We start from the raw sequence: 16,049 nt of genomic DNA, 5'->3' as shown, positions 1-16,049 counted from the left end.
GCCTGGGAACCTCCATATGCTGCAGGTGTGGGCTTTTTAGGCCCTTTTTTAGACAAAAACAAAAAACCAAAAAAAAAGAAAATCCTTGATGAGAGTTACAAAAGAAAACAGGAAATAGAGCAAACATGAACCATCCCAGGAATTTTTCCTCTGATTATCCTATAATTTCAGGATTTAGTTTCAGTTTTAAAAAAGAGAGAGAGAAAAAGTCAACCTCCCAGAGATAAAAGATTGTTTACTCCATAATCTAACTGAAACTAAACAGAGTGACAGGTAACAAAGAACAATGCTCTGCCATTTGCACAGCACTTTTAACTTTTCAACGTTCTTAAAATACACGACTTATATATCATTTGACTTTAACAATAATTTTGCAAAATGGACAGGGAAAATACTTATTCTTAGAAGAAATCAACACAAAGAAGTCACAAAACTAGTTAGTGGCATAATACAAGTCCTCTATCCCTATTTCAGTGGTTCTTCTACTAAACTGTTCTCCTTCTATTCAACTGGGTTTAAATATTCAATACAGGAGGAAAAAGCAGCTCAGATCTCTTATTACCACTAATGTCATAGATACCTGGTAAACATGTAGGTTCATAAGCGTCACTGACAATTTGTTGATAATTTACTGTTCATGCTGAACAGCTCCCAAAAATTGTCTTGGCAATTTGGACACCTCAAAATGGTTTGGGAAACTCAGGAATGAATTTTTTTTTTCCTTATCAAAAGCTATGATATTCAGGGGGAAAAGATAGACACCAAGTTAAGAACTTTAAAAAGTTTGGAGTTCCCGTCATGGCTCACTGGAAACGAATCTGACTAGTATCCATTAGGATGCAGGCTCAATCCCTGGCCTCGATCTGTGGGTTAAGGATCCAGTGTTGCCATGAGCTGTGGTGTAGGTCACAGACATAGCTTGGATCTGGCGTTGCTGTGGCTGTAGTGTAGGCTGGCAGCTACAGCTCCAATTCAATCCCTAGCCTGGGAACCTCCATATGCTTTGGTTGCAGGCCCCGCCCCCCAAAAAAACTTAAAGAAGTTTATAATGTGTTTGGGTGAATATGTACATGTTGTAGGGTTTGGGGGCCATGCCTATGGTATGCAGAAGTTCCAGGGGTCAGTGATCAAACCTGAGCCACAACAGTGACAATGACGGATCCTTAAGCCACCAGGGAACTCCTGGATGCACAGGTTTTTTAAAGCAGGGTAGAGAAATAAACATACTAACAAGGATCTTTTTCTCCAACCTAATAAACTGACACATCTCAGTGAAAATACAGACTAGGAACTCTCTATATACAATGAAAGAACATCCAACATGTTGCAAATAATAAGCAAATCTGAAATAATCCAAATTCTGCACTTTTTCTCATCTGCGGCATCCCTAGCTCAACACCATGTACTACTTCATTCCAAGTACTCATTTTGACTCACGAAACAGCAGTACAGCAAAGAACCCTGGGGAACTGAAGCCTGGGTCTGCTGAAAGATCTACATGAAGGAAACTGTCTTTCAATTCATTCCATCTCACAACGAATACTCAAGAATGTGCTGTGATTACTTGTTCCAATTATTTGCTCCTGGTAAAAGCTGGCAAGCTGATCCCAAAGTTCCTAGGTCATGTAAATCAACTGTACCCCCCAAAATATTAAAAGAAACAAACAACAATGTTCCTGGATCAGAGATGAAGGGTGTCATCAGCAGATATAAGTCCTTGTAAGGATCCAAGAATCCTTACTTCCATTTAGAAGTATGCTGAGTTTCCATGTCTTTTGCCATTGCAGACACACTCTCAAACTGTCAGGTGATTCGTCAGTGGCATCACTGTTCTGACTGATACGACAACCACACAATAAACAGCTATTACTTATTACACTAATTACTTCATATCACTAGAGTCTTCTCTTAGAAATTAATACTCATTTAGATGCTCTCCTAGAACATGTGAAATTCAAAGAGATGCAATCTCCCTGCCAATAAAATACCTAGATTATATGGGCATGTTTGAGAAGAGGGCAGAGACAACTTACCATGCCATTATTATGACTGCCCCATGAACCCAGAACTAGAGATCCAAGTCCATCTGAAACAATACACCATCTTTCTAGTACTTTCTCTCCAGGATCACTTAAAAATGAAATTCGGAATAGAATAACGTTTTGGATCACCTATTGTGTGTCATGCATTGTGGTAGCTACTTAAATCTTCTAAAAAAAATTTTTTTTTTTTTTTAGCTATTTCTTGGGCCGCTCCCCTCGGCATATGGAGGTTCCCAGGCTGGGGGTCGAATTGGAGCTGTAGCCACCGGCCTACACCAGAGCCATAGCAACGCAGGATCCGAGCCGCGTCTGCAACCTACACCACAGCTCACGGCAACGCCGGATCCTTAACCCACTGAGCAAGGGCAGGGACCGACCCGCAACCTCATCGTTCCTAGTTGGATTCGTTAACCACTGCGCCATGACAGGAACTCCTAAAAAAATGACTTACAATGTTGTGCCAATTTCTGCTGTATAGCAAAGTGACCCAGTCATATATACACATATACATTCCCTTTCTTTTATTATCTTCCATCATGATCTACCCCAAGAGACTGGATATAGGACCTCACTGCTTATCCATTCTAAATGTAATAGTTTGCATCTACTAACCCTAAACTCCCCATCCATCCCACTCCCTCCCTCTCAGCAGCCACAAGACTGTTCTCCATGTCTGTGAATCTGTTTCTGTTCTGTAGAAAGGTTCATTTGCGCCATATTTTAGATTCCGAATATAAGTGATATCATATGGTATTTGTCTTTCTCTTTCTGACTTACTTTCACTTAGTATGAGAATCTCTAATTGCATCCATGTTGTTGCAAATGGCATTATTCTGTTCTTTTTTATGGCTAAGTAGTATTCCATTGTGTAAAAGTACCACATCTTCTTAATCCATTCATCTGTCAATGGACATTTAGGTTGTTTCCATGTCTTGGCTACTGTGAATAGTGCTGCAATGAACATATGGGTTGCATGTATCTTTTTGAATTGCAGTTTTGTTCAGATATATGCCCAGGAGCGGGGTTCCTGGATCATATGGTAGTTCTATATTTAGTTTTCTGAGGGACCTCCATATTGTTTTTCCATAGTGGTTGCACCAATTTACATTCTCACCAACAATGTAAGAGGGGTCCCTTTTCTCCAAACCCTCTCCAGCATCTGTTATTTGTAGACTTATTAATATTGGCTATTCTGTCAGGTATGAGGTAATACCTCATTGTGGTTTTGATTAGCATTTCTCTAATAATAAATCTCTTATTTAATCCTTATAGCCCTTCAAAGTATTTTTGTTATTAATGCCTTCACAAATGATTTTCACTGGGATGTTAGGTGACTTAAGTCCAAAGTCTGAAAGCAACTACATGGCAGAGCCAAAAGTTAAAAGCAAATCAGCACATATATATTTATGACTGATTTCTTATAACTGTATTTGCTTTTCAAAGGAGTTATACTAACTTATGATAACAGAAACAAAAGTATTCCTATTTCAATTTTTTTGTGAGAGAACGGATAGCTTTACTACCCAACAGGGTCTACCATGCCTGGAACCAAATTACTGTATTAGACCAATACCCATTTTCATGGATCCTAATTTGACAGTCTATACCAAATCTCTCCTTACCAGTAGACCTTGTATAATCAGAGGAAAAGCAGAAATGTTTTATTCAAACTTTATAATATTTTCAAATATTTGGAATGTACAAGATGCCCTCCATTTTTCCTTTTTTTATTTTTTAAGTGAGAATTGCAACATTTTTAAATTTTATTTTTCATTTTTACTTTTTTTTTCGTTTTAGGTCTGCACCTGTGGCATATTGAAGTTCCCAGACTAGGAGTCAAATCGGAGCTGCAGCTGCCAGCCTATACCACAGCCAGAGCAACACCAGACCTGAGTTGCACCTGTAGCCTACACTGCAGCTCACAGCAATGCCAGCTCCTTAACCCACTGGGCAAGGCCAGGGATTAAACCCACATCCTCACGGGTACTAGCAGGGTTCTTAATTTGCTGAGCCACAACAAGAACTCCAAAAATGGTATCACTTTTAGAGTACTTACTCCAAAAGTACTGTATCAAATACTTTATACACACTTCATTTTGTACCTTATAAAAGCTTAACTCTATTTTATAAGCAAAGAAACTATAGTGAGAAAGTTAATATAGGAGTTCCCGTGGTGGCGCAGTGGTTAACGAATCTGGCTGGGAACCATGAGGTTGCAGGTTCGGTCCCTGCGCTTGCTCAGTGGGTTAACGATCCGGCGTTGCCGTGAGCTGTGGTGCAGGCTGCAGACGTGGCTCGGATCCCGCGTTGCTATGGCTCTGGTGTAGGCCGGTGGCTACAGCTCCGATTGGACCCCTAGCCTGGGAACCTCCATATGCCACGGGAGTGGCCCAAGAGATAGCAAAAAGACAAAAAAAAAAAAAAAAGAAAGTTAATATAACTTACCCAAAGTAATAACATCTAGAAAGTGGTAGAGCCAGAATTCAAATCCAGGTTTGTATAACTCCAAAGCCTTTGCCTCTTACTGCCACAGTTTACTGTCTCCTAGTTCTTATCTGGTAAACTTATCTTCATCCACAATCCTAAAACCACTACTGAGGGAGTTCCCGTCGTGGCTCAGTGGTTAACGAATCCGACTAGGAACCATGAGGTTTCGGGTTCGATCCCCGGCCTCTGTCAGTGGATCAAGGATCCGGCACTGCCGTGAGCTATGGTGTAGGTCACAGACAAGGCTCGGATCCCTTGCTACTAGGCTGTGGTGTAGGCCGGCGGCTACAGCTCGGATTAGACCCCTAGCCTGGGAACCTCCATATGCCATGGGTGTGACCCTAGAAAAGACAAAAAGACAAAAAATAAAAATAAAACCACTACTGAAACACATATATACTTCTTTAAACCTATTAACTATATCCATTAATTTGTCATAGTTTCTAAAGCAAAATAATTAAAAAGTGCCTAAAGAATTATCATCAGAAAAATTCAAATAAAGTAACAATTTTTTTATAAAGTTCTGAGAGGTCAAGAACAGTTAATTCACACAGCAAAATCTTTTTCATTGTTTGGGAGTTACTGTTCTCAAATTGATGTGAGCATAATAAGATCAGGAAATCTTTTTTTTTTTTTTTGTCTTTTTGCTATTTCTTGGGCTGCTCCCACAGCATATGGAGGTTCCCAGGCTAAGGGTCGAATCGGAGCTGTGGCCTCCAGCCTACGCCAGAGCCACAGCAACTCGGGATCCGAGCCGTGTTTGCAACCTACACCACAGCTCACGGCAACGCCGGATCGTTAACCCACTGAGCAAGGGCAGGGATCGAACCCGCAACCTCATGGTTCCCAGTAGGATTCGTTAACCACTGCGCCACGACGGGAACTCCCAGGAAATCATTTTAAAGTATTTAAGAAAATTCAAATACTGTAAACCACCAGTTTAAAGGCTGTACAAAAGAACTCATTTTCAAAATCATGTTACCTTCAATATTTAATAACTGATTTATGAATATTATTATATTCTGCTTTTTTAAAGTTTTATTATCAGTCAAGTAACAGAAAAGATGTAATCATACCACAACTCAATTTTAAACTTCTGAATGGCTACTATCTCCCAAGTCCCAGTGTTTCAAATTTATTTATAAAATACATCTGAAAACTAAAGTAACAGTCCCCAAACATGAAATATTCAATTTATTGGAGTTTAAATTTAAATGTATACCTTTCCAGCATACAAGACATAGTTTAAAATAACATTATTTTCTTGTTGTTCATCAGACACATTCATTAGATTAACTGGGCAATACAAGAATCATTTTCTAAGACACATCAAATGACAGATCAAGTCTTACCTCCATTGCTAAAGCTGCTGTCTGTTGGTCATAATGATTCAGAAGATTAGGCATGAAGGTAGTATTATAAGGCAAATCTTGGCACATCCTCAAGGTAATAGGTTCACAAGAAAACAAACTGTGCCCACCTGTATGTCCCACAAACATAGTCAAGGGCCACAGACAGAAGATGATCCAACTCATAGCCATGCTTCCTCAAACAAATGAGATTCGGATGATCAGGCCTACTCAATATGTATTTCAGATCTTTATACACCTGCAGGTCTGAGCTTGAAAGTACTTCTTCTATCTTACTGTTAAGTTCTTCAAACAGTCAAATACTCCTTGCACTGTCAGAGGTTTGTTAGCTTGGTCTCACAAAAGGCATTTGTTTTTGGTTTCACAACATGGGAAAATGACATCATCTTGCCTCTTCTTTTCATTTTATTACATATGGTACATTTGGCCAACATATCGAGTTGATCAACCACATTCCCAAACAACAGATTCCATCTTAGAAGAAGAGCTATTTCATTCTTTGATTGAAATATCTGAAAAGTTGTTTAAAAATGGGAGAAATTAGTCGTTTTCTCTCAAAACATTATGGACTTGACATCAAAATCTTTTATTAGCTCAGTAAAGTTGCAAAATATAAAGTCAATATACAAAAATCAGTTGTTTCTAAACACTAACGACGAACAATTAGAAAAAGAAAACACAGGGAGTTCCCGTTGTGGCTCAGTGGTTAACGAATCTGACTAGGAACCATGAGGTTGCGGGTTCAATCCCTGGCCTCGCTCAGTGGGTTAAGGATCTGGCGTTGCTGTGAGCTGTGGTGTAGGTTGCAGACATGGCTCGGATCCCGAGTTGATGTGGCCATGGCGTAGGCCGGTGGCGGCTACAGCTCTGGTTAGGCCCCTAGCCTGAGAACCTCCATATGCCGTGGGTGCGGCCCTAGAAAAGGCAAAAAGACAAATAAATAAATAAAATAAACCATGACAACCATTAAAAAAAAAAAAAAAGAAAATGTAAAAACAATCTTTGTTGAGAGATACAATACTTATCTAACAGATAAAATACATGGGCATTTCATATAGTTTTTCTACTTTATCACTTATGCTATAGGTACAGTAAGATAATCCATAAATAGCACTTAAAAGCACATTTTCCTCCCTCAGCTGCTTACATATCATATAGATTAATTCTCATCTATGACAGCAATTTGTCACAAGACACAACTGGTCCATTTTGAAAAATCTGTATGCTGTTGTCCTAAATTTTATTTAAATATCTCCCAGTCTTATTACCTAAGCTATTGAATTTAAATTTTATGATATTGCTTTAATCATTGACAATGCATTTTTATATTAACTGATTTGGCAGATGGTATTTGTGAAAGAGGTGAAATATAAATAGAAAGCTATGGATTCAAGCCTCTTACTAGCTGCCTGAATCACTTCTCTGAACTAAGAATTTTCCTTGAAAATAGCACCTCCCTAACAAAGGTAATATGTGAGTAAATTAAGAAATAATATATGTAAAAGTACTCTATAAAAGGTAAAGCAACATCAAACATTAGGTGGTTTTATTGCTGAATTAGTTAATACAAAGACTACTTCTATCAACCTTTACAGAACTGGCAAACAATATTCTAAAAACAGTATTATGAAACTTCCCCAGCATTACTTTATCTTTTTAGTACCAAAAATTTAGTACCATAGATGTAGAAACATTTGACCAACAAATCTTTCATTACACATAGCCAGGCTTCAGAGAATAGAAATCATCCCTAGAAAGTTACAACAGGAATAGGAATGATTCCCAGTTATAGTTAGCTTTAGAATCTTTAACTTGACCCTACTTTTCCAGGGTCAAAAACATGTTATCTCATTTGGGGCTGAAAGGGTGTGGGAGGAGTGGAAGGCAGGTCTGGTAGGAAAAAAGCATATTTTAAACTATTATGCTTTTTTTTTTCCTTTGGTTCCTTAATGATATTAAGTTTGCTTTTATTTCATTTTGTTTCATATTCATCAGATATTTCTGTTTACAGTACACAGCCTCGATTAGGAAAATATAAGAATTTTAGGTTCAGAAATTCTCAGAGACCCAGGTTAATAGGATAACTTAAATATATACTAGGGCCCATGACAGCTTAGACCTTGAGACCTAGAACTGCTCAGGGTTAAACAGGGAAAGAAACTGTCTTTTGTTCACTGGCTATCAATGACTGGGACCTCTATATCCAAAGCTTTAGTCACCAGGCAGAAAAAACTATACAGAGAAAGCAAAGTAATAGATCAATCTTCCCAATTTCTCCTGAGTATATGGTCTTGAGTAGAGGAAGGAAAAAGGAAAGTCTGTGGCCTCTAGAATTAGGAACCCTAAAGCTATGAGCAATCCCTGCCTCAAATGTCTACTCTGATACCAAAATCTCTGAATAGCAAGTATTTGCAAAAGCTTCTTGGCCTGTCATATTTTTTCTTCCTTCAAGGTGGTCCCAGAAATGTGATGTCTGGCTATAGAAAACTGATATTAAACACAGTAATTTATATTTAGGCTTAATTACCATGCAGCACAGTAACAATTATGCATATCATTAAATGTGTCAACCGCTGAAAGCTTTATTTGGTCACTGTACTAAAACATCCATATAAGTTCCATCTTTGTAGTCTGCTGCTTATGCAGCCTGTTCATCTGCTTGCAACTAAAAACAAATTAAAGGGGACATTGCTCCCAACTGAATATGTGTATAAGAAGAATTTCAAAAACTGTATTTAGACTATTTTTCAAACAGTATGGCTTTCAAATTTATGGTTGGAAGAAACTGAGTAATACCTCACTGGGCTTTTAAAACTAGATCAGAAACCCCCTTATACCTCCACCTACTCTATTTTACTTTTTTTTCTTTCAGTCACTCCTTTCGCCTCATTTACAAGCAAAGCTTCCCACTGTCTTACAAAAGTGCTTTCCTTTATGTACTAGGACATCCAAATTTCCATGTATCAAAACACTTTTGTATAATCTATTACATTAGGCTAGAATACTAATACATCAAGATTGTACTTTATGAGTATTAAAATAAATTTTTAAAAACAGTGGAATGTAGTGAGACAAAAATTGGAAAAGTAAAAATCTTCAAGAATTTTATATTTCCCCCCAAATCAGAGGTTCCCTAATTTTAATGTGTAGCAGATACACAGATTCTCATAGGCCTAAGAAATCTGAACCCCTGGAGAATGATATGCATTCTAAAAATTATCTCAGTTACTGTCACAAGTACATGTGGTACATAACCAAAATGTTAGTGTAATATTGTTTATAAAATTAAAAACCTGGAGGCAAACTAAAAGTCTACCAATAAGGAACTGGTCAAACTATGGTACAACCACTACATAATGAGATATTAAATACTCACTAAAAATGATGAGCATGATCTGTATATATGGACATGCTAAGACAGTAATAAAATAAGTGAGAAATAAAATTAAAAACTGGTTTACAAAACACCATATAGGAGTTCCCATTGTGGCTCAGCAAGTTAAGAACCCAACACAGTATGCATGAAGATAAGTGTTCAATCCCTGGCCTCACTCAGTGGGTTAAGGATACAATATTGCTGAAAACTGAGGTATAGGTCACAGATGCAGCTCAAATCCTGTGTTGCTGTGGCCTATGCTGGTAGCTACAGCTCCACTTTAACACCTACCATAGGAACTTCCATACGCTGCAGGTGCGGCCATAAAAAGCAAAAACAGCGTGCCTGTGTGTGTCTGTGGGTATACATTTTATATATATATATATATCCCACTTCTGTGAAAAAAATGTATGCATAGAACAGAATAAAACTGTTTCAATTGTTTAAAAATATGCTAAATGTTGAGATTTTAAAAGTTTATTTTTTTATTTAAAAATTTATTGCATGTTATTTGGGTATGGAATAATTAACTCAGCTAAATCTATAAATGTGTGCTGACTAGCTGAAAAGAATAAATACTAGTTGAATAAATACTAGTTGAACTGATTTATTGGCTGCTAATTAAGCAATAAGCCAAGGACACGATACTGCCTTACTCTAAGTAGTAAGAAAAGCAAAAGTGATGATCAACTCAGTATGACTCAAAAACTGATTTTCAAAATTGAAAAAAATCACTGTGGGTCCCATCATGGCTCAGTGGAAATGAATTCAATCCCTGGCCTTGATCATTGCTGTCTCATTGCCGAGAGCTATGGTGTAGGTCGCAGACATGGCTCAGATCCTGTGTTGGTATGGCTGTGGTATAGGCAGGCAGCTGTAGCTCCAATTTGACCCCTATCCTGGGAACTTCCACATGCCAAGGGTTCGGCCCTAAAAAAGACAAAAAGAAAAAAAAGAAAAAAATCAGATCACCTATCAGCTGAATCAAATGTTATACACATTTTCTAAAAAAAAAAAACCTTGATATATATTCTAAATTGCTTTTTAATATATATGCTTCTAATCAGGATCACGTGAATATGGGTAGCAATAGATGTTTTTCCTATGGCAGAATCACCCATGGAAAACCTCTAAGTTGAAGTTTCAGACAGCAGAATACAGAAAAGATTTTGAACCCAAAGAGATACTGCCAAAATACAGCAATTTATTAAATAAAGGTTAAAAGTCGTTTTGGCATTCTTACTGATAACTTTTTTGCTACTGGAATCTGCAGAATCTCGGCTGAATAAAGGGAACTGCTGGCTTAACTCAACTGGAGCCAACTGCTTCAGGAGCCAGGGTCCGGTAAAAAGTGAGTGATATGGCAACAGTTGTTCATGCCCTAGCTGTGAGAAAAGAGGCACATTCACATCTATACAGAGCAATAAAAGATATGTGGAAAACTGATTTCAGATTGAGCTACCTGATTATCTTTCCATCAGACAATAAAAAGGACTAGATACAATTAAACCAACACTTTAATTTTTATCAATCTGTAACATCAGGAATCTGATATTCTCCAATTAACAGTTTCCTTTTGATGATAAAAAGTAAAAGCCCTTGAAGTTCCTATTGTGGCACATTGGGAAACAGATCCAACTAATACCCATAAGGATGTAGGTTCGACCTCTGGTCTTGCTCAGTGGGTTAAGGATCCAGTGTTGCCATGAACTGTAGTGTAGGCTAGCAGCTGTATCTCTGATTCAACCCCCAGTCTGGGAATTTCCATATGCTGCAGGTGCTGCCCTAAAAGCACAGCGCCGCCCCCCCCCCCCCCCCCCCCCGCCAAAAAAAGTAAAATCCCTTTAAATAAAATAAGCTGAGCATCTGTTCTGAAGAACAGCAATAAAGGGGACATGATCTTGGAAACCTGTCTTCCTAGGCTGGCTGAAAAGCCAGATCCAAAGAACACAGGTTAAAGCAGGCAGTGGCAAGTAGGAAGAAGAAGGCAGGCTGAATCTCAGAAGAAACAATGACAAAAGTAGGCCCTGAGGGCTTGTCAAGAGGGTCCTACAATAAGATATGTTCAGCAATTATATTCTAATTCACACTTTCCATACAGAAAGTGATTCATTTCATCATTCTGTTTAGATTTAATTTTCTTGACACTGTATAAATGTAGATAACATTTTGCTTTCCAATTCAGAAATCTCATCTGAAAGTTGCCTCAAATACAGCTGGCTACAGTGGGAACAGAAAAGATAATCTTCGTCTTCTTTCAAAGGAGTTTTCCAAGAACACATTACAAAGATCAGCAATGGCTCAGTGGTAACAGACCCAATTAGTATCCATTAGGATGAGGGTTTGATCCCTGGCCTTGCTCAGTGGGTTAAGGATCCAGCACTGCTGTGAGCTGTGGTGTAGGTCTGACACTGCAAGGATCCAGAGTTGCTGTGATGTAGGCCAGCATATGCAGCTCTGATTCAACACCTAGGCTGGGAACTTCCACATGCCACAGGAGTAGCCCTAAAAAAGAAAAAGGAAAAAAAAAAAAAAAAAAAGGATCAGCAACCTCTACAAGAGTTTCTTCTCTGAAGGAAATTATTGTGTTATTGGAGAGCAAAACACAAAGCATACTCACCGCTCTAAGCGGTATGTTCCTTTTCCCAAAACCTATGTGGTTTTTGGCCTTTTGCTTTCCATATCTTATTAAAAAATAAATTTATTCTTGAAATATTGCCTCCTGGCTGCTAAAAGTTGATATAGCTTCCTTTTTAATTCATAGAGCCTAGATTCCTATTAATCTCGGAGTATCTCTTTCCTACTGCATCTCTCTGATCTTTAAAGTCTATCTTGTCATCTACTAATTGCAATATATAATCTAATCTTGCAGTGTGCTAAGTGACAGGGCTTAAAAAACAAAAACAGGGAGTTTCCTCATGGCACAGCAGAAATGAATCCAACTAGGAACCATGAAGTTTCAGGTTCGATCCTTGGCCTCACTCAGTGGGTTAAGGATCCAGTGTTGCTGTGAGCTGGGGTGTAGGTCACAGACATGGCTCGGATCTGGCGTGGCTGCAGCTGTCATGCAGGCCGGCAGCTGTAGTTTCAATTAGACCCTCTAGCATGGGAACCTCCATATGTTCTGGGTGTGGCCCTACAAAGCAAAAAAAAAAGGAAAAACAAACACATCTAAGTTCAAATTTAAAATGAACGAAAGGCATCAAGTTTCAGTCCATTTTATAAATTATACATTACTTTTAACACTAGAAAAACCGGATCTTTTAACTGATCTTCAAAATAAAACTGGAACGTTAAAAGATGGACAGATTCTAGACTTTAAAAAAAAAAAATTAAAAAAGGGGGAGTTCCCATCATGGCTCAGTGTTACCAAATCTGACTAGTATCCATGAGGACTCAGGTTCAATCCCTGGCCTTGCTCAGTGGGTTAAGGATCTGGTGTTGCCATGAGCTGTGGTATAGGTCGCAGATGTGGCTTGGATTCCGAGTTGCTGTGGCTGTGGCAGAGGCTGGCAGCTACAGCTCAGATTCAACCCCTAGCCTGGGAACCTCCATATGCTGTGGGTGTGGCCCTAAAAAGACCCCCCCCAAAAAAAAAAAAATCAGACTGAAATTCCAGCCTGGCTTCTCTTTTCAATTAAAATTTGTTCATCATAAGATTCTCTAATATCAATCCTCTGATTTTTTTTTCTCTTTAGCATAGGTGTATGGTTTGATGCTTTGACTATAAAATTGTTTCAGTGAGATAAAATTTGGTGACTAGGATTTTTTTTTAAAGACCATTAACCTGGTTATAATTATCTCAAACCTTATTTGCAGTGCATTCCTTGGATCCACCAAAACTACTGACAGTTCTCAGCATAACAAATGGGAAAGCAAAGCCATCATTTCTGATGCAATAGTCAATTAAAACTACTTCCTAGCCAATGAGAAGTTGTTACTCTTCAAACATTTATTCCTAGCTTTATGGAAATGACATTATTAAAACATTTCTTTCAAGAGCCTGTTACACATATTTTCCCAAACCTATGCTGAACAATTTCTCTCATACATATTTCAAAGCCATGCTTTTTATGTGCATTATTGCTTTTTTTTGTGGGCAGCTGTAGTTTTAGGCAGCCCTAATTCCAGAGTTGGGGGGGGGGGGTAAAAAAATGAGGCCAGCACTGCTCTCTCCTGTGAAAGAAGGTAAAAAGGTGGTAAGAACTGTTTCCTACCACCTGTCTCCTAAGGAAAAAAAAGCCTAACATCAACAAACTAATATGCTCAGATTAAGTTTTGAGTATAAAATCTTACAGTTTTACTAACTAGTATGAAATTTAATTTGGGTAGAAATATTTTTTTCCTTTCAGGTTGGAAACAGAAGACTTATTGTGAGTTAATAACTCCCCTCTCTTTGCCCAGTGATGAAGCTTTCAGAATGTACTATACAAAGAAAGAATGTGCACTTTACTATCATAGTCCTCTCAACCCTCCCTACTTCAAATATCTCAATCATGGACTCCTAAGAAAGATCCACCTAAATGTTCAAAATGCAAAATAAAGCTCTGAGGAATATAGCAGCTAAGATGAAAAAAAGGAATGAAAGAGCCTACACTCCTTTCTTCTATTGATGGGACACTTGCTATAAACTTAGGCGATGAGGAGGTAGAGAATATTAGTGGAGGAGAAAAAAAAAAGGACAGAGAAGGTAGGAGGGTGGGCTTTACTAATTATTCGCTCATTTCCTGATAGTTTCACAGCATTGAGGGGGTAGAGGAGGAACATGTGATTTCACTAAATAAAAGACAACATGGTAAGAGAAGGGCTGCATCTCAATTATCTTTTATCTTCAGCTCTATTCCTGTAAGGCTGCCCACTTAAGCTTTTACATCACTTTCCTATCTTATTACTTCCATGTTGTGGTTTGGTAGTTCAAGGAAATGCTTTTTGGCTTTTTATTTTTTTTTTTTCTGGAGGAAAAAGATGGTATTGATTTACTTAAAAGTACAGATGGAAAGCATTATCTTGAAGAGTATCTGCGTCTTAATAACAGATTTATCTATTCCTTTGACTGTCGGCACATTACTAAAGGCTAAAAGAAGGCTGAAGAAACCTCACTAATGTCAGGTCTTTGTATCCTCGGCTCTTGCGGTATTGGCTTTGCAAAGAAATCTAATTACCAAATCCCGTAAACAAACATTACAGGTCTATCAAAACTACTTTTATAAAATAAGACCTTGTCTGACTATTTTTACATAGTGGACATTTCTTTCTGCTGGTCAGCTCTGCTGCTGCATCTGCCTAAATTCAAAGGGAACCAAAATTTAAAATTTCATTTTAATTCTGGACCCCAAACCGGACCTCCTTCCTAGGGTGAATAGTTTGCAACTTCAAGTTGACTCCCATGCCTAAATTAGTGGCAGGCGCTTTTGTTCTCAAAGAAAGAGGCGGGGGTGGGGGGAGCCCTCGCTCTCATTCTTTAACAGAGGAGGCACCTAACTCTCAAAAAGCCTCTAGGAAGATGCTAAAATGCCTTGAAATATTTTAACAGCAGTTTTTGTTTTTGTTTTTTTTTCAGAGGCCATGAATGAATAACCCCGCGGAACCCCCAGGCAAACAACCAGAGCGTAAAAGGGGGTAGCGGGGGAAGCCTCGAGAGGGAGCGGCAGACTTTGCGAACTGACGGGAGGAAGGCGACAACTTTTAGGAGCTGGAAGCCGCAGGATGGCCAGATGCTCAGACGCCGCCCGGCCCGTGGAAGCCCCGACGCGGGTCCCCGGCAGCCCCCGGCGCAGCCCTCGGTGCATTGTCCTCCCGCCGGCGGCCGCGTCGTCCACCCACAGCTGGGCGGCCTGGGACCGCCACACGCCCCCGCGGCGCCGAGCAGGCACTGGCCGGGCACCCTCCCCCGCGAAGGGCTGGGCCGGGGGCGGCGCAGAGGGAGCGCGGGCCACACTCGCACAGGTTGCCCGGCACGGGCTCGGGACCGAGAGGGTTAACCGTGTCCCCGTGCATCTGCCCGCCTCAGCCCCCAGCCCCAAACTCGATCCCCCCGCGCCCCGTCGGCCCCGCCGCCCACCCTGAGAAGCCCTGAGACACCGCGCCACAGCCCGGCGCCAAGGCTTTTGTTTTGGCCGCGACGAGAATAACGATCCTTGAGGAGGAGGTGCCGGGGCTGCTGGTGGCTCCTCCGCACAGGGTTAGACAGAGGAGCGGGCAGCCGCGGCGGCACCTCCTCAGTCCCCACACTCCCCGAGCCCTCTTCCCGCTTAGCCGGGCGGAGGGGCGCACGCCCCAGGGGCTCACCTCAAACCTCGGAGCCGGGCTCCCGGGGTGGGGGGGGCGGTGCTGCAGCGGCGGCCGGAGGCGGCCGCGGGTCCCTCAGGTAAACGGAGCGAACGAGGACCGCCAGCGCGCGCCTCGGAGCGACCGCGAGCTTTCGCGAGCGCCGACGCGCGCGACCCAGGGAGCAAGCGCGCGCGCACGTACGGCGCAGGCGCGCTGCGCACGCTCGGCTGAGCGCTCCCATTTTGATGCCCAGCTCCGCGGAGTCGGCTCGATGCGCTTCGTCGCTCACTACCTCGCTTGGCCGGCGCTGCCTGGCGCTGTCCCGCCCCCGCGGAGCCGTTCCGAGCTCCAGAAGCGTTTTTCTTAAACACAGCCCACATTTGCAAAGCTCTCCCTCCTCCATCTCCTGCTGAGGCAGCGTGGCGACTCTCCTCACCTGAGCCAGGGGTTATTATTGAAAGCTATTATTGCAAGACCACCAAAACCTGTTTGAGAACTAGTGTG

At 40.6% G+C, this 16,049-nt stretch overlaps 1 protein-coding gene across 1 annotated transcript in view; it reads right to left on the bottom strand.

Moving 5' to 3' along the window:
* Positions 1-15,700, bottom strand: part of FZD3 (frizzled class receptor 3) — a 95,678-nt gene extending 79,978 nt beyond the window's left edge. Inside the window, exons 1-2 of the mRNA XM_047761975.1 lie at positions 15,564-15,700; positions 5,882-6,411 (exon numbers count right to left, since the gene is read on the bottom strand). Coding sequence (XP_047617931.1) covers positions 5,882-6,070 — 189 coding nt within the window. The 5' untranslated portion in view covers positions 6,071-6,411; positions 15,564-15,700. The remainder of the gene's footprint in view (positions 1-5,881; positions 6,412-15,563) is intronic.
* Between the last annotated feature and the right edge of the window lie 349 nt (positions 15,701-16,049).

This window comes from Phacochoerus africanus, chromosome 15 (assembly GCF_016906955.1).
Source record: "Phacochoerus africanus isolate WHEZ1 chromosome 15, ROS_Pafr_v1, whole genome shotgun sequence".
NCBI classification, from domain to species: Eukaryota; Metazoa; Chordata; class Mammalia; order Artiodactyla; family Suidae; genus Phacochoerus; species Phacochoerus africanus.
This window is presented reverse-complemented; position numbering and strand designations above follow the sequence as displayed.